The sequence below is a fragment of the Pochonia chlamydosporia genome, chromosome 6 (genome assembly GCF_001653235.2).
Source record: "Pochonia chlamydosporia 170 chromosome 6, whole genome shotgun sequence".
In the NCBI taxonomy this organism is placed as follows: Eukaryota; Fungi; Ascomycota; class Sordariomycetes; order Hypocreales; family Clavicipitaceae; genus Pochonia; species Pochonia chlamydosporia.
In genome coordinates this window covers 2,074,105-2,094,633 of record NC_035795.1, presented here as the reverse complement: position 1 = coordinate 2,094,633, position 20,529 = coordinate 2,074,105, and the positions used below count along the sequence as shown (strand labels likewise).

Below are 20,529 nucleotides of genomic sequence, written 5' to 3'. Positions count from 1 at the left end.
ATTCGGCATTTCCCACTCATTTTCCCCTCTATAACCAGTCAAAATGTCAGATATAGCAGAACATCACGACCTCGTCATTCTGGGCGCCGGCCTCTCAGGCATAAACACTGCCCACGTCGTGCGCCAACAACTCCCCCATCGCCAACTCACCATCCTCGAAGGCCGATCCGTCATAGGCGGAACATGGAACTTTTTCAAATTCCCCGGCTTCAGATCTGATTCGTACATGACAACCTTTGGATTCAGATGGCACCCCTGGCCGCACACGCACAAGATTGCGTCGGCCAAAGAAATCGTCGCATACATTGAAGACGCGGCCAAAAAGGACGGCACGTACGACCAAATCCGCTTCAATCACCAAGTCACTGACGCGGAGTGGCGCGACGAGGAAAACTTTTGGCGATTGACGGTCCAGCATGGCGGCAAGACGAAGATCCTGGCTGCGAACTTTGTCTTTGGCTGCACAGGGTACTACGCCTACGACCAGGCCATGCCGGCTGCGATTCCTGGGATTGAAAGCTTCGAAGGGACGGTGGCGCATCCGCAGTGGTGGCCGGAGGATCTGGACTGTACCAGCAAGCGCGTGGTGCTTATCGGGTCTGGCGCAACGGCGTATACGATTGTGCCTGCGCTGGCTGATAAAGTCGCACGGTTGACCATGGTGCAGAGGAGTCCAAGTTATGCGGCGGCCATTCCGAGGACATCGTGGGTGGACACGTTTCTGCGGATGATACTGCCTATTAGTCTTGCGCACTGGATTTGCTGGTGGAAGGATATTGCGTATGAGATGTTTATCACGCAGTTCATGGTTCACTTTCCTGGTATTGCCAAATTTGCGTTGCGTCTGAACACGAAGAATGCTTTGCCAAAGGACTGCGACGTGGACGTACACTTTAATCCGCGGTATAACCCACTTCAACAGCGGCTGTGCCTCTGCCCGGATGGCGATTTCTTCCAGGTCATGCACCAGGATAATATTGAGCTTGTCACCGATGTGATTGACAGGGTTACCCGGGACGGTGTATTGCTCAAGTCAGGCCGTAAGCTCGATGCGGATGTTATCATTACGGCGACAGGACTTTACTTTCAAGTAATGAGCGGGATAGCTGCCAAGGTGAACGGGGTGAGAATTGAGCCCGGTTCTCACTATACCTGGCGAGGAACGATGCTGGATTCGCTCCCGAACATGGGCTACGTCCTGGGGTATGTTTTGCAGTCGTGGACTCCTGGTGCGGAGGCCATTGCCAAGCTTCTTGTTCGCGTCATCAAGACCATGGAGGAGAAGAAGGCTGCCAAGGCTATGCCTGTCTTGGAGTATAGGAAGGACATGCCGAGGAAGTTGGCCGTCGACATGAACAGCAACTACTTTGTCAAGGCTGCGGATAGAATTCCCAAGGTCACTGGGGAGGATCCTTGGTATGGGCGTACACACTGGATCCGTGACATGTGGAGCGTTTTGTTCGGAGACATTGGCAAGGGGCTAGAATTTAGCGGCGTACAGCAGGATAAGAAGCATCTGTGAGACGACTGTTGAGGTGGGATATATCACCGTCTTGTGCGTCGGGGTATTGTCTATTTAATCATGAGCGAGTTAAAGCCATTGCTATAATATATCCATTTCAGGCTCGTCAGGCCTTCTAGGCGTTGTTCCGAGACTATCCAGACCTCGTTCCCCAACTAATTCAACATTCGGGCCTGTAGCACCGGCGGCATCGGGGTCCATCTTGCCCTGCCCCATGGCTTCCTGATATTTCTTCCCTGTTTCGTCCAACAAGGATTGCACCTCTGCTTCTCGCTTGATGATGTCCTCCCTCTCTTTTCTAAGTTGGTCTAAATGAGCGTTTTTCGCGCTGAGATCACTCTCCATTCCTTTAAGTGTGGCCTGGAGCCGTGCCAAACACTCTGATAAGCTTGGCAGAGGTGTGATTTTTGGCGGTATCTGGAGCAAATCCTGTGAGGAGTCCTTTTTGGGCTTTTTCAAACCGTCAAGACCGGCTTTGCTTTGCGACGCCTCGTATGCCATTCTCCTTTCAGCATCGCTGTCCGATGAATCGTCTGAGCTGTGGCCTTCAGCGGCCGTGATCAATTCCGCCATTTGCTTGCGGTCTCTTTTTCTGCGTTCCTTTTCCGCTCGCTTGCCCAAGGAGAGACCGCCGTCTTCAACATAATCATCGAATCCTTCTCCAAGATCTTCATCTTCGGCGAGCAATCGGCCATCATCCTTCTCCTTGCGCCCAAAGGGGTCGGTGTCATCGTCTTCTACTGACAAGAATCCTTGTTCTTGGGCCAGCCGAGCACGTCGCTCCTTTTTCTCACGTATTTCCGCCTCTGTAAGGATTTGTGTACCCTGTTTTGGTAACGACGTCCCGGAGTATTCGACTACCAAAGCTCCCTCGAGCTCTGAAGGGTCTAGTTCCATCTCGTCTGCGTCGCTTATCTGTAGCGTGGATATATCTCGTGGTGTACTCGGCGTTGAGGATTGTAGCTCGTCCAAATACTCCTTGCTGTATCTTGGGCGATCTTCCTCATCTTCATCCTGTCCAGATCTAGTCGGCGGACTTCGTACAGCGATACCCCGTTTCACAGCACTGTTCTCAAGCGCCCTCTGTCCAAGTGGAACCTTCTTTGGTGTGGCCAGCTCCTCAGAGTCGCCATTTTCAGCATCGCCGCCAAAGGATAGCCTCGACTTAGGAGTCTTCTTCTTTTGTTTTCCAGCGCCCGGTCGATTTGGTCGAACGACAACCGGTCCATCGTCCTCTTCGTCATTCGGTGTGCTTGCAGTCGGCGCCGCGCTCTCCTCATCTCCGGGGTTGAAAGCTTTTCGCAATCCCGACTGTCTCAAAGGTTTTCGTCCTCCCTTCCCGAATAAAGGTTTTGTTGTTTCTGCACCGCACTTGATTAGCCTTGAGATATCATCAGCAAAGAAGTCGCAATTTGAGCGAGAGGACTCACCTTCTTTGGAGCCAGGAGCATCCAAACCCGACGACGAGCTGCCGTCCGACCCTTCATCATCATCCACCTTGATAACCCTAGCTTTGCGCTTAGCCGCAAAAGAACTCATCTTGCAGTCATTTTCAAGTGGTCTAATGAACGTGTACGTAGACCTCTTTGTCGCGAAGTTTCAAGCCGTCATGACGCAGGCAACCACTATCTTATCATCACGTGATGCAATTTATGCCTGCTCTCCAGCCTTGCAGGTGGGCATTCGCGATGCATCCCAGAGCTTTCAACAGCACGTTATACCCGGAATATTTGACAGCTCAAGATGGCTCCCGCGCAACCTGAGCTCAAGAAGGTATGTATATGTGCCTCACACCCGCATACACGCCTTTTGCTCCAACCACCTGCAGTTCCCGGAGAGAGCAGCCGGGCGTGCACACAACCTGACTTCGCCAAATGCTAACACAGTTATAGTATCTCGAGAAGAGACTCTTTGTGCAACTGAACGGCAGTCGCAAGGTCATCGGAGTTTTGCGCGGCTACGATGTATGCTACCCTCCAGCTATTCACCCCAATTGAGCCCTACTAATCACGCGACAGGTCTTCTTGAACATTGTCCTGGACGAGGCGGTCGAAGAGAAGGAGGGCGGAGACAAGGTCAAGCTCGGCATGGTCGTACGTGAATTCGCAAAGTCGTCGAAACATACGAAATAGCACTAACCTCGTAAACAGGTCATCCGAGGAAACTCAGTCGTCATGATGGAAGCGCTAGACAGAATCGGCGGCGACGACCGACAACATCACCACCGATAAATTTCCAACAACACAAACACAAAGATGCAGATTCAGAAAATAAACAAGGAAAAAGACATGCCTGGCGTTCTCGGATGGGAATGGTGACTGCGGAATTTGGGATTTTACGCAAAACAGTATTTTGTTTCTCTCTGGCTAGATATTCAAGGTCACTCTGTTGCAGACACGTGAAAAATAACACCTATGCATTTTGCTGAGTCCAAAACTTGTCGTCATACCAGTCCATCAACTTGCCGTTATACTTCTTCTGCCAGCCCTTGACGCCGCCTTTGAGAATGGCAGCCGACATGCTCGCCTCGCCTACCTCGTTGAGATAGTCTTGCATCCAGCCAGCGCACTTGGGGCCACGGCCATTTGAGCTCCCTGTTTTAGTTTTAGTCTCACGGATATTTTGCGAGGATGTACTAGATATGTAGACTTACCGCAGAAGAAAATAATAGTCTTGACATCCGCTTGCTTGCATAACTGGTAGATGGCGGGGCGTGTTTGATATAGCGTGTGAGCGGGGAAGTTGATTGCCGTTGTGACGGTGCCGCCCTCCCAGTCTGTTCGGCGGACATCTACGAGTAGGAAGCTCTTGATGCTACTTGGGCCGGCGGAGGCATGGCTTTCTAGGAGCTGTTGGACGTCTTCTGGTTCAAGGGCGTGGACGGGGGCTTTGGGGTCGGGGAATGATGCCCACCATGGTGGGGGTTCTTGGCCTTCGGTGGCTGTGGACATTGGGGTTGTATGAGGGGAGTGATGGTGTAGATGAGAATTGTTAAAGGGAATCGTATTCTTTGTACTGGTTAGATATGTTACGTGAGATTGGTGTTTCGGGGCACCGTAGTTCATAGGTGGGAAGGCGTGGGGAATCAATAGCATTCGCAGCTCGAGGTCACCTGCCCCGCCATGCGAGACTAGAAATGTAAGCAGGCCGAGCAACTTTGAACTGAACGCACGGAACCATAGAATTGTTCAAACATTGGCAGTATTATTCTAAATAGGAGTATTTCTTTCAGTCGTACACAAACATTGCTCATACACTCTATAGTTATCGAACCTATTCCCAAAACGCCACACATATTATTCCAGAACAACACGAATTCAAACTTGAGGTTGCTGTCCCACTGGCCCCTGACCCATAGAATTCATGACCAAAGTTCCCCAATCTAGATACCCGTCAAACCAAACAGTGGGATCAATGCCCTCCAAAAGATCTGATGTCCAAGGAGTACTGTCCAGGAAGTTTTGAATCTGGGTTTGATCCTGCGCAAACCCATTGACCGCCATGCCGTGAGGAGGCGGTCCCATATTCGCAGACGAGGCCTGTGGATAGGATCCTCGCCAGTGCTGGGCATGCTCGCTCTTGGAAACCCTCTCGGCTCCTTCAGCTGCAGCAGCAACAAGCTCTGCCCATTTTTCAAGCTTGACACGCGTGATCCGGACCTTAAGAGCGCTAAAAGTCCATACATTGTTGTCCATCTTCTCTTCCTCCGGAGTCGTTTGTTGGAAGATGTTGTTCACTTGCTCGCATCTGGTACACATTGTGGAAAGGATTTCCGGAATGTTGATCGTCAGTCCTGGTTGCGACTGAAGCTGTGATTGCAGACCTGCAACAGCTGAAATGAGATCTTGGTCCAAAGCTTCAGCACATTTTAGTTTCTGTTCGCCTTGGGCATATCCCTGGGCGGGTCTAGGTTCGGACAGTCCGTTGGTAGTCATTTGCGAATCGGCATTGTAAGCTGCACTGGCTTCCCCAAATGGCATTGGTGTTCCTCCTTCGTATACGGTTCTGGGTGTCGCCAGTTGTGCCCATCGTCCAAGCATCGTAATAGCATATACCAACTGTGACATGATGGTGGTAGGGTGTCTGAAATAAGAAGATGCAGGCACTGCCAACCAGTTGTCGAACCAGTTGCGAAGGGCTGCGCTAGACTGATAGAGTCTGTCGAGAGGAGTGCCTCGACCCAAGGGACCGCTTGTGAGAGAATTGGTAAGAGAATTGACCAATGACAGGTCAACTGCTGGAGGCTCATATAGTCTCAGCATCGCCGTGTTGAGGTACGACATGAAGAGGTCTAGAAATTGTCAGTTAGCGCATCCCCCGCCAGCGGTTTTGAAGGGGGATTCAGGATGAGGATGACATACTGTCATTTTGCAACTTTGGGGGTAGGCTATTACGCATCCTGTCGATTTCATTCTGAAACGCAGCAACATATGCCGACATTGGTGCGGAAGGCAGCCCAGGGATGTCCTCTACCGCCTTATCTTTAGAGTTGAGCTCAAAGATGCGTTCTGTTAATCGCTGCACTCTGACAAGATAGAGGAGAGTAATATCGGACTCATATTCTCTTGAATCCTCAAGCACCCTCATGCAATCTTGAATGTATGCTGTGTATTTCAACGATTCGACTCTGTTGAAACTGACCGAAATGCTAGATGACATTAGACTCGATTCTCATAAGCCACCCACCCCACAGAGACTTACTTGCAAGTTACGAACCATACTCCAAGAAGAGCTCTCCTTTCCTCATTAGTTCGCCCAGCCGGTTCATCGGGCCGCGCCACCATGAGTCTCGTCTGCTCTCGTACTCCAGGTGGCATGTTGAGACCCAAATCAGCAACCAGGCTCATTGCTAATGCAATGAGGTTGTTCATTTGCGCATGCATAAGGCAGTGATATTGGTGACAAGAAATCATGATAATAATTCCCTGCAACAGTTCCAGTGACCTGGCCGAACGGATGAGAACATGGTCTGAGATGTGGCTCATGAGGCGATACATCTGAGCCCTCATAGACCTTAAACTGCGGAAGGACGTAACCATACGGATTGCCGACATCAAGAATGGGCGGCTAGAGTTTAGTTCAGCTGCGGACACTGATGGCGGAATAATCACGAATGGAAACAATGGCTGCATCTGTGTCCGGTAGAGCTCCAGGAGAACATCATCAGAGTCCGGAGGAGGAGGCGCGTCGCCAGGTTCGGGGCGACAAATACAAGCCGGAATAGCATGAGAGTTGTACGTCTCAGGAATTCTCCAGGAACTTGAATATGGCGGGTAGGACGTGGTAGAGTTGGTTGAAGGTGTGTCATGCGTCATGGCGGAATGCTCTCTAGCCGCCGCATCACTAAGAGCACCCAGCGATGATTGATTGTTGTTTAATTCACCGGAAGCCTGAAGAAGATTAACCAGGCCGTTGAGCCTCTCTTCAATCTGGGCGGTTCGACTGTTGCATGATAGTCAGCATATCTGCTCCAACCCTCACATCACTTACACACCCAACGCAAAAAATGGACCGAGGCCCGCCGCGAAACGGGCAACAGATGCTCAATGAAAATAAAAATTACATGATTGAATTGGCAGAATACTCACGATGGCTTTGCTTGCCGCTTTTTGCGCGGCCGATGAATTTGTCCCGTACATTCTTTTAAAAGTCTCTGACACCTATATCGTCATCATGTGTTAGCCGAGATACCCACATACAAATGAGGCGGATCTTTCGGAAGCGAGGACGATTAATTCAGTCAGGCAATTGACCAGCCCTATGACAAAAAAAAACTTACCTGTCACACTTTGCGCTAGGATCTGGATTTGATCTGATGCATTTTGCTTTTGCCGTTGCGCACGCTGAGCACGCCGCTCCCCATTTCGCCGTTGGAAGCTTGGCGTTGTCTGGCGAGCTCTCAGCTGTCGTTGGGTTCGTCATGTTGGCAAATCACCATCACATGATCAGACAATCGGAGAGGCGCCGTGCGAGCACACAGCTGCAGTAGACAGAGAAGGTCTCGTTCTTTTTTGTCGGCTATATTGGTCAACTCCGGCGGGCTTTTCGCTTGGGAAGAGAATAAAAGCGTCGTGATGGGTATTGGGAGGTCGTAAGATGATCCGGCAGTCGACGGAAAAGTCCGCCCCTGGTTTCATAATTTGGCCCCATGTATGTGATTGGTCAGCGCGGACAATGGCGGGTAATACGAAAAACTCCGCTGTGTCGTCATGTCTCTGGCCCAGGAGTGGGCATTTATGCACATGAGTAGCTGCATGGAGTCCAAAGCACCATTTTAACAGTAGCTGAGATGGTATACAGCATTTGAGCAACGATAGCAAAGTATCTTGAATAGTACATTACATCATGGATTTTCTATCCGTCTGGACAACGTTACTGCCTCCCCTGCAGTTGAACAAACGAGACTCGGTTGAACGCTAACTGGCTAATTCGACGCCGTGTATCAATACACATCCTATGTTACATTCCCTGCCCTGCGAATTTATAACAGAAACTCTTAAGTATACGTAGACAATTCCACCCCAGTGACGATATGGCCGACTCTATTTAGACCGCGAAACACCAGCTCCAATCACACCGGGGAGCTTCTCCTCACCAACACCGAACAAAATGCTGATAGCCAGGTAGAGAATACCAACCAAGGCAAGGGTGAAGCCAGCAAAGAGCCAAAACGCAACACTGACATCTTTCTTGAAACATGTCGGACCAGCCCAGTGCGTCACACTTCCAGACTTACTTCGTGTACTCTGGCAGTGGCAAACAAAGCAAGGCTTTTTGTTCGTAGATCCATCCGAATTGGCGTACTTGTCTAAGCACTCACCGTGCGAAGAACAATTGCGAGTTTTCTCCATGCAGGTTTCCTTGGCGTCATAACAAGCTCTGATGCGTTCGTTAGGATCAAAGATCGGGCCGGGTTTAGGCGAGGACGTCGGCTCTGCGCTCGGTTCTGGTTTATCGAAGGAAATGACCTGTTCGGCTTGGCGGCGACGCAGCTCTTGTTGCTGCTCGTCTAACCACTTGCCAGAGCTCTTGGAAGATGGCAGAGCAACGATAGTGGTGTGAAGTTCTCCGGATTTAGCAAGTTGGAGAAGCTGCTTGATTTGTTTCGATACAAGGTTGAGAACTTCGGGGTTCTAGGGCATCGTTAGCATCTCGCACTCATCCCATATCATCATGCGACAATTTTCTCCGTGAATAATTCGCATTCTTACCTCCTTGACGCTGAATTTCGCCGCAGCAGAACGCTTGCCTCCCCAGCATTTCTCCAGTGGGTTAGCCAGCTGTTGAACAGAGCATTTGCTTCCATCGACAACCCCAGCCCTGTAGAAGTCCAGCTCCATCAGATCTCGATGCGCTTTATCAGCGGGCGGGTCCGCAATCGTAAATGAAGGTTTCATGCCGAGTGCTTTACGAAGGTCTTTCATTTGCTTGTCGTTCATACTGTCCAGCATCAGAACGAGCTGACTGGGTGCATTGGATTCGCCAGCTGAGAAGAGAGGAGGAGTAGCTTTTCCAAAGCGGTTGATAAGAGAAACAGCGTGGTCAACATCGACGCCATTGGGGATATCGTTCAGGGACAAGCCCCGACCCTCAGGAGCAAGTTGTTGCAAAAGCAGTAGCCTGGCGAGACTGGGGGTAATCGAGGGCGACGAGGCATCGCGGGCGGGCACGATGAATACTTCGGCGGATTGCTGTGCTGCAGCAGCACACCCGACGAGGGCGGTGATGAGCCCGACGGTAAGCTTCATGATGGGTTGTTGAATCGTGAAGCTTCTGGGTGTTGAACAGTGCTGTGAGCTGGAGAGCTTGAGACGTCACCCAGCTTGAATGCGGACGTGCTCCACGCAACGTGGATGAGGGAGGTGGTGAGTGGTGGCCTAACGTGTCGGAAATGCGGCGCCAGATACTCCGGCCCTGCCAGCCAGTGCCACATGGGAGGCAAGGCTCGAGTAATACACCATCGATGGCGGCATGTCCAAACTCCAAGAACTTCCCACATTTACGTCTCTTTTGTACCTTGCATCAGTGTCTATTTATCGAGCGGCCATGTTCTTCCTCGTTTCCAATTAGCGATCTATCCCCCCCACATGTGCACTCAACATTCTCGGCACATTGATGCGACGCCTGTTCTCTGCCGCCCACCGCGATAGCGGCATGTTGCCTCGAACGGCGTCCGCCTTTTGGCGTGCCTCGACTACCTCGAGCCTCATCATTCGGCCAACTCTTGTACGCCGAGTGCCGCAATCGAGCCGACCGCTATCATTATGGCCATTCAAGAGAACCAAAATACCACATGACGTACCAGTGTACTTTCCTCGTCCTCCTGCGGCTCCGAAATCACATGCTTTCCGCAAGCGATTAGGGTACGGACTGACATTCTGAAACTCTGCGATACTGCTCATATGCTAACTTGCACTCTAACAGTCGTATTGTATTTACCACGATTACATTCTACATCTGCTGGCAGATATTTGCGACCGTCGTGTTCGACCCGTTGCTCGACTGGGCTGACCATGAGTGGGAAAACCTATCTGACAAGGAGAAGCGAGAAATGGAGGAGATGTCAGAGGAGGATGACCCTTTACTATTTCTACCGTTCCCCTTTACAACAAAAGAAGTGAAGCAACCGCCTTACAAGGGGTCTGACCCCGAATGGTTAGCCTTCTTGGCTGTGAACAAGGATCAACAGGCTCAGAAGGATATCAAATGTACGTGAACCGCATATACATATTGGAAATGTCGGCTAACTCTATGACTAGTCGGACTGGCGGAAATCATTCGTCGTGGTGTAGAAAAGAACCCCGCATATGTCGGGCTGTTGGGTGGCAAAGACATCAAGCTGAAGAAGCTATGGCTTGACATTATATACCCTCCGGCACCTCCGCCCAAGCACTACGTGTCCGGGTAGGTTTCTCGCAATGCAACCGCATCACTCTAAAATTTCTACTGACAGTTGCGCAGAATCATCATCGATGACGAAGGCATCTTCTGGGGCGACAGACCGATCGACTCCGTAGCCGCGAGTCACCTCAACATGGCAATATACCCCAAAGCCGTCGCATTAACCGTGTGGACGTTTGTCAACTCATTATGCAGGCAAACAGCCCAAGACTTAGCCAAGGCATTGGGATTCAGCACCGAGCCTCCCCAAGACACCACATGGCAGACCGTTTTCATGAATCGTATGAAGGAGCAAGAAACAATAGGCACACAAGGCAAGCAGGCTGCCAGAGTCACCGGCAGTGGCGACAAACCGCCAAACTTCCCACTCCCTACTGCGAATGGGGATCTTTTCGGGCCCCCTTTCGGCAGTGACTCCCAGCTCGATTCTCGGATACAGGGCGCACTGCACGCGGCTGCCATGACCTTTACCAAGAACTGGCAGCCTGTGAAACAGCCTCCGAACCGGGGATGCATCCGTGTAGATGGCCTGGTGGAGCTGCAAGGGAAGAATGCTGTCATGGCCGTTTATGTTCTGGGGTGGTATGACCCTAAGCAGAAGAACTACATGGCCATTCAGACGGGTCTGAAGCACTTGATACAGCTTAAACAGAGACCTGCCGCTGGTTGAAGCGAGAAGGAGAGTGTTGATGTACATTATGCCGGAAGGGACTGGTCGTGTCGAGAATTTGAAGCACAGGATCGGCGCTGGACAGGGATTCGTATTTAGTGATACCATAGATCGTCGATTCGATTCCAAATGGGCAGCATGTCTCGTCACATCATTCATCCATAATCTCAGATTGCCAAGAATTAGTAAATTTGTTCTTCATACACTACAATTTCATGCATCCTGCGCACACATTGTCCGCAGTGCCCATTTCCGCCACACGAACAACATGACCCAAAGCTAAATAAATCCCTTGATAAAGCCGCAACTCCAATACAAGCCAAAAATTAAACCCTCTCCGTAGCTTTTACCCAAATGAAACCATTCGCAAATAGAAGCACTTTAATTCCGCAGCACATTAACATAAGCTGTGAAGACTTCTAGTTCAACCTCGGGGCCGCCTGGGACCCGCTCATGGCGAGGAATGGCAGAAATGACATGTGCTTCAATGGTGTTAACTCCTGGGTGAAGCATGACGTCAAATGCCCGTTCCTGGGGGAGTTGATTGGGGATTGGTTGGTGGCAAGGCTTTAGGGGTTGTTTGTCAATGAGAACCCAAAGACAGTATTGGCGGTCCTGCAGGAGGTCTGGCAGCATGGGGACGATGAAGACGCGGTTGATGTTGGCGTTGAGATTGACAGTTCCAGATTGCTGCATTTCATGGGGTAGGGGAAGAACGTCGAGGAGGACTGGATCGCTGGTGTGCACGCTGGGATGGAGTTGAATTCGAAGCCTCGAAAGGAGGGCGTCCTTGATACCTGGGAGATTGTTAGGCTGTCATCGTGAACGGAGAGTGAAAACATGGGACTCAACATACTCTTTCCTGGGGCGCGCAGTCGCTTTGGCTCTACGTAACCATTTGCCATTGGGTTCGTGGACTGTATCTGTGGAGGTCCAGGAGGCGGTGCTGCCACGGGAGGAGCTTGAACCACGGGAGTTGGTGGCCCAGGGAGTGGCCCTCCTGGTGTTTGGGCGAGAACCGCTGGTGACATACGCGCACTTTCTTCGGCTTTGAGAGCGGTATGGGTTGATGGGCTGGGTGATGGCACCGACACCGAGACACTTCGTGCGGCCTCAAGGGCAGGCTGCCGTGGCGTGCCGTTGACCTGAGAACTCGCAGCAGGGGATTCAATAGACTGTGCTGTCTGTGGCGCTGGTGAGTCAACAGAGCTTCCTGGGCCACCAAGATGGATGGTGATTTTCTTCGATGATTTTGAGGTATCGATGGGTTGTCCAACCTTCAATTTGATCTTGGGCTGAGCGGGTTCCTGAACGCGCCTTTGCCTTTTTCAACAACTCATTGAATGCTTTCTGAGCAGGGAGGTTAGTTTAAAAGATGGCGACATGTGAATTGGAAACTGCGTACCTCAAGTTCCTGGGCCAGGTCATGGATTTCACTGCCTTCTTCGTTGTAAAAGTATGCGTTCGTCCACAGAAGCTTGGCCCTTTCCGCAAGAGCGCTCCAGCTCTTGAAGTCGCTGATGCCTGTAGGATCGCCACGGCCTTGGACACCCAGAACTTCCTTCTGAAGCTTTTTCAGCGACAGAGGATCGGTGATGACTCGGTAGTAGTCTCTCAGCGCGCGGGGCGGCAAATTAACAAAGGGCTCAAAGTATCCCTCGTACCTATTGCATGATTAGCTATTCATTGCCACTTGGTTTGCCATCTTAAGAATGCATACTCTGGCTCCTTATAACGTAGAAGGTCCTCGACCATCTTTTCTTGAGCTTGCTGAAAGCTCAAGCCCTTAAATGGCACATTGTGGTATTCGCGGTCGGAGCGACCCGATGCCCTGTTTCGTCGCGGAGTGTTGGTTTGAGATGTCGAATTTCTTGATGGCCTACCTCTGGACCGTTTGATGATGATCGACCTGCGCCTTGATGCTGGTTCTTCGTCTTCTTCTTCGTCGTCGTCGTCCTCCTCTTCTTCCTCTTCTTCCTCGTCGTCTTCTACATTATCCTCCTCAGCTGGTTGCTCTTCAGCTTCTTGCTCCTCACCCTCTGCGTCCTCGTCAGCTTCCTCCTCCTCCTCTACTTCTTCACCATCTTCAGGCGGCAGAGGTGTTGGAACCGCCTGATAGCCACGCGTTTGATATGCCGGGTTTGTCTTGGTCATGTAGTTGCTCAAAGCTTTGCGAACTCGTTCTGCATCGTCAAAAACAGCCGACGAGCGTGGATAAAACTCTTTTGCATTGGCAATCATCCGCTTGAAATAGCTTTCTAGTTCTGACAGGTTCTTGAAATCGCCCTTGTTGAGCTTGTCTTCGATGGCGGTGAGGCAAATGGGCATGCGAGTCCGCTTGTAATAGTCTGCATTTCCTTCGCGAGGGAGCAAGTTCTCAAAGTATGTCGCAACCAGACGTCCACTACCAGAACAGCCACATGTTAGCATTGCTTTTGAAACAAACCGGACATCATCGTGAGTATACACACCTCTTATCAGCAGTGCGACGTATTTGCTCGAGAAAGGCCATGCCATAAGCCGTGGTCGACTCGCGAGTTTCGCCCTTGGAGAGATCGAACTCCTGCAATATTCAAACATGGTTAGCAAAGTCATCTAATCGCATCAACATTCTGCAACTTTCAGTGTCAGAAGCCTCATAATATCGACATACCGCCAACTTGCGACGTTTCGCCGATCGGTCATCGTTCTCTGTGGCCGAATGGCCGTTTGCCTTGCGCTTGCTTTCCATTGTGCCTGCTTCAGCTTTGTCGCGGCCGAGTCATCACATCCAATCGCACTTCAATTTGGCCGGTGAGGTCGTCGACGCGGATTGATTTCTGGAGCTTTTAACGGGCTGTTACTGGAGCTTGCGATGGCAGACCTGTATGCGCTTGACGCGTGATTGCAGAGATGTCGCGTTGTGGTGAGGCAGATGCATGTGCTGCGCTGAAGGTGCGAAAATCGCGATTTTGTATTGAATGCAATGCAATTAGCCCCTCGTGGAAGCCTTTCACGGACAGCCAATGAGTTGTTGGCGTCCAAGCCGTAGGGAGGAAGCTTTGGGATCTTGAATCTGACTACACCAGGGCGATGGGTTTTGGAGGAGACCAGCCAGCATTGCTTTTCGACACAAGGTACGAAAAAGGTACGTACCAGAAGTTTTGCGCTAGGACAACCTTGGTAGTCAGGCAACAAGGCAGCAAATGATGGATGTGGTGCATGAACTGTTTGTCACTGCATTCTATCAGTAGTGATATAAATGAAATTAACTTCCATCAATTTAATTTAACTTTATCTGTGCTAGTATCTTATGTGTGCATTTGTTGCAGCGAAAACTTGTTCACGGGCACTTGTAGCTTTCTTGGAAGGCCCTAAGCAAGTCGAGGTGATTATCAAAATAGAGTTGAATGCATCATTTTCGGTCACGGTTTACTTTATTTTCTTGGGTGCATTGCGTTCCTGAGATATGGTGTTTACATATAGCAATGTACAGATATATACATGATACAATTTTTAGACTTTCCTCACACATGCTGTAGCATCTTGTTCACTGATGTAGCCATCTAGATCGGACTGCGCTACTCAAGTCTGGTCTAAGTACTCCGTACTTGAAGCTCGGTGAAGGCGTAGCGGGGCCAAGCAATCCCCCACCAAATTTGTGTCATCGGTGAAAGGACCAGACTGGAGCTTCAGGGCCATCGGCCACTAGCCTCGTCCGTAATATCCATGGCGGACAAGACATATTCTCTTTCACATCACCAATCGACCCAAAATGGAAAAATCCAAAGTTCCCAGTGAGCCACCGCCCGACTATACAGAGGCTGCAGCTGAGCACAATGTCGCTCCTCGACCAAGCGGACCTATCCGGAGACCGGTGCAGCCTCTGGATCTCCCCATTATCAAGCATCTGAACACGAAGAGAGTGGTGCTTGCATCTGCTTCACCTCGGCGCAAAGCCCTACTCCAGCAGGTATTCCTCTCTTGTCGTACTACCTTGGACGACCATATGCTCACGTGGGAAACAGATTGGCCTACAAAACTTGGAAATCACGCCGTCCACAAAGCCAGAGGACCTGGACAAGGCCGTCTACGGTCCCTACGAATATGTCGCGGAAACAGCGCGCAGAAAATGTCTCGATGTCTACACCACATGTTTGAAGACGCGTCTGAAGTCGATTCCGGATCCTGATCTTGTAATTGCCGCCGACACCGTCATCGTCACACGCGACGGCCGCATCTTGGAGAAGCCCCGGAGCGAGGCAGACCACATCCGAATGTTGAAGCACATGCGTGATACGGAGATGCACCGTGTCTTGACGGCTGTGACAGTGCTGGCACCTCGGGAAGATGCAAGACATCCAGGATACTGCATCAACACGCACACGGAAGAGACAAAGGTGTATTTCTTTAGCGAAGCAAACGGGCTGCCGGACGATGTCATTGAGGCGTACGTCAAGACTCGGGAGGGTGTAGATAAGGCAGGAGGCTATGCCATTCAAGGGATTGGCGGCATGATCCTGGCCGAGAAGATTGACGGCAGTGTCGATAATGTGGTTGGACTACCGGTCAGGAGATGTCTATCTATGGCGGAAAAGGTGGTCTTCCAACAGGATGCCGATGAGTTTGACGATGAGCACACCGATGAAGAGGAGTGATGTGATACGAGTTGATAAGGTGTGACGGTAATTAGTCGTCAGGGTTTCATTTCGTCATTCGTGCCGGACAGTCCCGAAATATCCGAAACCAGGAAGCAAAATTTGCCGGTCGGTCGTGGGCCATGACCTCGGACAACTGATAGACACAAGGAAGAGCAGTGTGGATAGCAACATGACGTCTCGTGCAAGTCGGCCCTACAAGGCAAACTTGCGAGGGAGGTGAGGGAGGAAACGATTTTTTAAAAATAGAACAGAACAGAATCGAAACATGAGGGAAACATGGCACCGAGGCTTCCCGAAGACAGTAATTTACGCCGTACATGATCTGTAACGCATCGTCGATTGGGGAAGAATCGACGCCCTTCTTTTTTTCGAGTCTCGCAAGATTGACTGCTAGCACGGCCAGAACCAGTCACCAGACCCAAGAGAGTGAAGAGTGCTGCCCCCTGCGTCAACCCATAATGCCCAACATGATCCGTGCGCAGGGCCGCCAAATCGGTTAATTTCAAGGTTCCACGTTCAATGTTCCATTTCATCCTTCTAGATTCTTTTGGTTTTGTTGCCAAAGACGGAGCCGACCGCCGGTCTGGTGCATTGCCACATTGCGGAGTGACATGTCCATTCAGTGAATTTGCATCGTGGATACGGAGTACATGTAGGGGATCTGGCGGTAGTTTGGGTCTTTTCGGATCAGCAGGGATATAGTTCCGAGGGCAGTCTGGTACGTATATCCAATACGTTGTTATTATATGTAGGCTGCACGACATGGAATGGGTTTGATACGTGTAGATGTTCTTGATTTGACGGGCGAGCTGCAAGGAACAGGAACCAGATGCATGCACAACATGGTAAGGCGAGGCAAGGCAAGGAAAGCAGGGCAGGGCATGGTATGGCAGGTCATGTCATGTCACTATCCCGACTGGCCCCGAGGAGAAAGGCATCGGCTTGTGAAGATACCTTGCCCTGGGCAACATTTTGATGGTCTGCTCTCTGCTCGGTAAGGCAGGGAACAGATGGGTGTGACTGTCCAGCAATTGAATTCACGTCATTACCCACGAACAGAGTGCGTGTGTGGTGTGTGTGGTGTCTGGTGGTGGCCCTTGAATTTACTGCATGGACAGGGGTTGCCCGCACCATCAGAGGGGAACAGCCCTTCCAGTCCAGTTTGGAGTTTGGAGTCGAGTCGGGGCGCCGGGCTGGACATGGAGGGACCTCTAGAAACATTCAAGCGCCAGAACGCCTTGAACCTAATGCTCCAAGTCTCCATGTCGAATTACTGGACTGGAGACAGCATCGACATGTCAGTCCCGCAATGCGCTAGACCTTCACAAGTAAGGCCCTGGCGTATGTTAGCGGAGCACCAGTGTGACGCATGTGGTGCATGTGATATTTGTATGGAGTCGTCGGCCGTCCGTGGCCAACATCGGCGCCTGCCTCATGTCCCACACTAACCCGTACCCAGAGCCCCGGACCAGTCTCACATGAATCGTTTTGCTGTCTTGTTGCAACTTGACTGCTCTCAACTCTGCTTTGATCCTCCCGCACATGCCAGGCCAGGCAAGGCATTCTGAAAAAGAAACAAATAGCTTGCGCTTGTCCCACGCTACCGTCTATTGTGTCGCTCCTTTTATTCTAGATTCATTCGATAACCAACGACAAGCGCCGGCGCGTGGCAGATACTTAAGTAGTGACTTACCGTCCTACTCACACCAGACCACACCACCACCAGACCAGACATCCAGCAAATCGTACCATGTCGTCGCCAAATAATACTTCGACGTCTTCTCGAGAGAATGGCGCTGGCGGTGCTGACGAGAAGCCTCGTCTGACCGAGGAGGAGAAGAAGCAGAATCACATTGCTTCAGGTATGATGCCAACAGACCCTGGCGTGGAGTTCTCTCCGCCCAACACCAAGCATCCGATTACACCAGACGCTTCGTCCTGGCTGCGGGCAAGGCGAATCAATGCTTTATGTTCCAACACCACGTTTTCTTCTGCTTTATCAATCTCCGACTTTCACTTGCCCATTTACAAGCTAATATTTATCCTATTTTGCGCAAACAGAACAAAAGCGCAGACAGGCCATTCGCGAAGGCTTCGACCGTCTAACCGAGCTGGTCCCTGGCCTGGAAGGACAAGGTCGATCCGAGGGACTTGTGCTCAAGCGGACAGTCGAATACATGCGCCAACAGATGCAAGAACGTCGCGCACTTATTGAGCGCATTGAGCAATCAGGCGGTCAAGTTGACGAGGACCTCAAAAAGTAAGTTTTTCTTCCCTCGCCCAATCGCACCAAGCACATCGCATATATGCCACAACCCATACATAATCCGCCACTCATCCTGGGGCCGGGCGTTGAAAACAAAGCAAATGCGCCCGGCACTTCTTACCCTCCGTTTGCCATCTAACAAGTCGTTAACCAGGGTGTTGAACGAACAGAATCATGGCCGGTCAAAGGGGTGAATCTAGTCTCTGCGCATAACCGCTGGAAACTCCCCGACTACTTTTTACGAATCTTGCTGAGGGAGCGGCCATAACAAGTACCTCCCTTCCTTTTGCTGGCGCCTGGGGAGAGGAGGGGGAAAACCATATTTTACGGCACACACCGCCTGGGGGCTTGGGAGGTTGGTGTTGAGCATCCGCGTCAGCTATATGGGTGTGATTTGCATGCCTGTGTTTTGGACGGAAAAAGTGACAACACCCCAGCTCTGACTGAAGCTTGAGCCGAGGTCGTTGTTGCGGGTCAGCACAACCGCATCATCATACCACCACGAACTACCCTTACCATTTTCGTCTCGCTTGGAAGTTGCCGCTGCTGCTTTGCGGGCTTGGTTGCCGTGGTGGGCAGCAAGACGAAGACTTTTTTTTATGACGGATATCCAATGTATAGTTTTAACGAGTAGAATCATGTGAGTGTCACGATGAATGAGGGGATGAACGCGACAGACGCAAGTTCTGTGACGATGCTTGAAGGTTTCTTTTGTTTTATTGGGAGAAAAGGGGAGTTTGGTATCAAGTTGGGTATTAATTTGGAGGATTCCCAGTATTATAATTTACATGTATAAATAGTTCTTTTACGTCTGTTCTATTCAAACGCATCTGCCATGTTGAGCATCTTGTCACGCATCTCTATGGGACTCATTCTTTCCTTGCCTAGGCTGACTTGGCGGTTCTTGACGTCTTCTTCGCCAACAACCAATATTTGACTGTATCCGTGGGTTCTGGCTTCTCGAATCTTTGAGCCGAGTGATCGAGCGGTGTAGTCAATATCAACGGCTAGGCCAGTAGGATTCACGGGTCCCGCTGGCCCAGGTTGGCCAGCCACCTTCTTCAAACCAAGAAGCACATCTTTAACCTCGTCTGCCCAGTCCAGAACCGGTTGTGAAGTATTGACCGAGAGTATAATGGCTTGTCGTGGGTTGAGCCAGAAGGGCCACTTGCCGTCATATGACTCAATAAGCAGTGCCATGAGACGTTCGACTGAACCCAGCACAGCTCGATGAATCATGACCGGTCGTACGGGACCATATTCCGCCAGCAAAGCGGGATCATCTGTCGTCTCCCCCCTTGCTTCAAATTCGGGTGCGGGTGCTTGATATTCGAGCTCAAACCGCTTGGGAAGTTGAAAATCCAACTGAATCGTGGCGGTTTGGTGCTCCTTCCCATCTGAGTCCTTTATAACAATATCGATTTTGGGACCGTAAAACGCACCGTCGCCCTCGTTGATACTCCATTCCATGCCTGACGAGTCCAACGCCCGCTTTAGCCGGTCTTCGGCCCTGTTCCACTCCTCCTCCGTCCCGATGAAATGGTCCTTGGGCCGTGTGGACAGCGCGAGTCTGTAACTGACACCTAGACGGAGAACATTGTACACCGCCTTGACGAAGTCGAGCGTTTTCTTGATTTCCTCTTCGACTTGCGAGGGGCGGCAGAAGATGTGCCCGTCGTCTTGGTGGAATCTGCGTACGCGGGTTAGTCCGGAGAGAGCGCCGGATATTTCGTTCCTGTGGAGGGGACTGAAGTCGGCGTATCGGACTGGCAGTTCGCGGTAGCTGTGGACTTTTGACGCAAATATGAGGCAGTGTCCGGGACAGTTCATCGGCTTGAGGCTATATTCGTCATCGGCCTCGAGGTCCGTTTCGGTGGCGTGACTGCTTCCACAGCAGCCGTCGGTTTCTTTTGCGGGCGTGTTGCCTGTCACGGAGAACATGTCGTCTGCGTAGTTTTCCAGGTGGCCGGACTTGGCCCAGAGTGCTTTTTTGTAGATCGTCGGCGTGATGACTTCCTGGAAGCCATAGCGCACGTATTGCTTTCGCAGGAAGTTGACTAGGCGGTTGAATATTCTGGCTCCGTTGGGGAGGAAGATTGGCGATCCGGGACTGTATGGGGAGGTTATGAATAGTTCTTGTTGGAGTCCTAGTTTTCTGTGGTCGGGGGGTTCGCGCTTCTCTGGCTTCTGGGCGTAATTTCGGCGGGAGAGGCAGGCTGGACATGTCCATCGTGTGCGGGATATGGCCAAGGCTGCTTGGCGGGTAGCTCGAGGGCGTATCATGGCGGCGGAGGCTGTCAATGGCAGTTGAGGACTGCGGTTGGAGCAGCTGGAGCTTGTTGAAGTTGAGGTTGCGAGGTGGAAGGGATTTTGAGATGGGCTTCTCAGCTCATTACTGGAAATGGAATTTGATGGCTCCACCAGTTTCAGGGTCCACCTGAGACTAGATGTTTGGCTTGCACTGATACAGTTTTGACATGGAGAGATGGGGTCATTTTTGACGTGAACTGAGGATGGACTGATATGAGGG

The 20,529-nt window shown here is 51.1% G+C and overlaps 11 protein-coding genes across 11 annotated transcripts; 6 read left to right on the top strand and 5 right to left on the bottom strand.

Moving 5' to 3' along the window:
* Positions 1-43: 43 nt before the first annotated feature.
* On the top strand, positions 44-1,522 carry VFPPC_14506 (flavin-binding monooxygenase; the record flags this gene model as incomplete). The annotated part of the gene is made up of 1 exon (XM_018292274.1): positions 44-1,522. The coding sequence occupies one exon, from the start codon at positions 44-46 to the stop codon at positions 1,520-1,522; it is 1,479 nt and encodes a 492-aa protein (XP_018140616.1).
* Positions 1,523-1,603: 81 nt separating this feature from the next.
* VFPPC_14507 (nineteen complex-related protein 2 domain-containing protein) lies at positions 1,604-3,061 on the bottom strand (the record flags this gene model as incomplete). Its single annotated transcript, XM_022428919.1, has 2 exons — positions 1,604-2,883; positions 2,953-3,061. The coding sequence occupies 2 exons, from the start codon at positions 3,059-3,061 to the stop codon at positions 1,604-1,606; spliced, it is 1,389 nt and encodes a 462-aa protein (XP_022284201.1).
* Positions 3,062-3,265: 204 nt separating this feature from the next.
* Positions 3,266-3,753, top strand: VFPPC_14508 (LSM domain-containing protein; the record flags this gene model as incomplete). The annotated part of the gene is made up of 4 exons (XM_018292276.1): positions 3,266-3,295; positions 3,415-3,486; positions 3,541-3,615; positions 3,673-3,753. The coding sequence occupies 4 exons, from the start codon at positions 3,266-3,268 to the stop codon at positions 3,751-3,753; spliced, it is 258 nt and encodes an 85-aa protein (XP_018140618.1).
* A 1,086-nt stretch (positions 3,754-4,839) lies between these two features.
* Positions 4,840-7,444, bottom strand: VFPPC_08950 (tRNA processing endoribonuclease; the record flags this gene model as incomplete). Its single annotated transcript, XM_018287564.1, has 5 exons — positions 4,840-5,813; positions 5,884-6,170; positions 6,224-6,964; positions 7,111-7,182; positions 7,302-7,444. 5 exons carry the CDS (start codon positions 7,442-7,444, stop codon positions 4,840-4,842), a joined length of 2,217 nt encoding a protein of 738 aa, XP_018140619.1.
* A 620-nt stretch (positions 7,445-8,064) lies between these two features.
* On the bottom strand, positions 8,065-9,270 carry VFPPC_08951 (arsenate reductase; the record flags this gene model as incomplete). Its single annotated transcript, XM_018287565.1, has 2 exons — positions 8,065-8,655; positions 8,734-9,270. 2 exons carry the CDS (start codon positions 9,268-9,270, stop codon positions 8,065-8,067), a joined length of 1,128 nt encoding a protein of 375 aa, XP_018140620.1.
* A 406-nt stretch (positions 9,271-9,676) lies between these two features.
* VFPPC_14509 (hypothetical protein) lies at positions 9,677-11,093 on the top strand (the record flags this gene model as incomplete). The annotated part of the gene is made up of 4 exons (XM_018292277.1): positions 9,677-9,885; positions 9,947-10,230; positions 10,282-10,426; positions 10,484-11,093. The coding sequence occupies 4 exons, from the start codon at positions 9,677-9,679 to the stop codon at positions 11,091-11,093; spliced, it is 1,248 nt and encodes a 415-aa protein (XP_018140621.1).
* A 381-nt stretch (positions 11,094-11,474) lies between these two features.
* Positions 11,475-13,824, bottom strand: VFPPC_08952 (polybromo-1; the record flags this gene model as incomplete). Its single annotated transcript, XM_022428630.1, has 7 exons — positions 11,475-11,890; positions 11,950-12,285; positions 12,371-12,443; positions 12,499-12,757; positions 12,814-13,497; positions 13,565-13,656; positions 13,747-13,824. 7 exons carry the CDS (start codon positions 13,822-13,824, stop codon positions 11,475-11,477), a joined length of 1,938 nt encoding a protein of 645 aa, XP_022284202.1.
* Positions 13,825-14,847: 1,023 nt separating this feature from the next.
* VFPPC_08953 (acetylserotonin methytransferase-like protein (ASMTL)) lies at positions 14,848-15,730 on the top strand (the record flags this gene model as incomplete). The annotated part of the gene is made up of 2 exons (XM_018287567.1): positions 14,848-15,045; positions 15,101-15,730. The coding sequence occupies 2 exons, from the start codon at positions 14,848-14,850 to the stop codon at positions 15,728-15,730; spliced, it is 828 nt and encodes a 275-aa protein (XP_018140623.1).
* A 522-nt stretch (positions 15,731-16,252) lies between these two features.
* Positions 16,253-16,435, top strand: VFPPC_16417 (hypothetical protein; the record flags this gene model as incomplete). The annotated part of the gene is made up of 1 exon (XM_018294170.1): positions 16,253-16,435. The coding sequence occupies one exon, from the start codon at positions 16,253-16,255 to the stop codon at positions 16,433-16,435; it is 183 nt and encodes a 60-aa protein (XP_018140624.1).
* A 1,048-nt stretch (positions 16,436-17,483) lies between these two features.
* VFPPC_14510 (Max protein) lies at positions 17,484-17,997 on the top strand (the record flags this gene model as incomplete). The annotated part of the gene is made up of 2 exons (XM_018292278.1): positions 17,484-17,595; positions 17,795-17,997. 2 exons carry the CDS (start codon positions 17,484-17,486, stop codon positions 17,995-17,997), a joined length of 315 nt encoding a protein of 104 aa, XP_018140625.1.
* Positions 17,998-18,815: 818 nt separating this feature from the next.
* Positions 18,816-20,282, bottom strand: VFPPC_08954 (threonyl-tRNA synthetase; the record flags this gene model as incomplete). Its single annotated transcript, XM_018287568.1, has 1 exon — positions 18,816-20,282. The coding sequence occupies one exon, from the start codon at positions 20,280-20,282 to the stop codon at positions 18,816-18,818; it is 1,467 nt and encodes a 488-aa protein (XP_018140626.1).
* Positions 20,283-20,529: the final 247 nt, after the last annotated feature.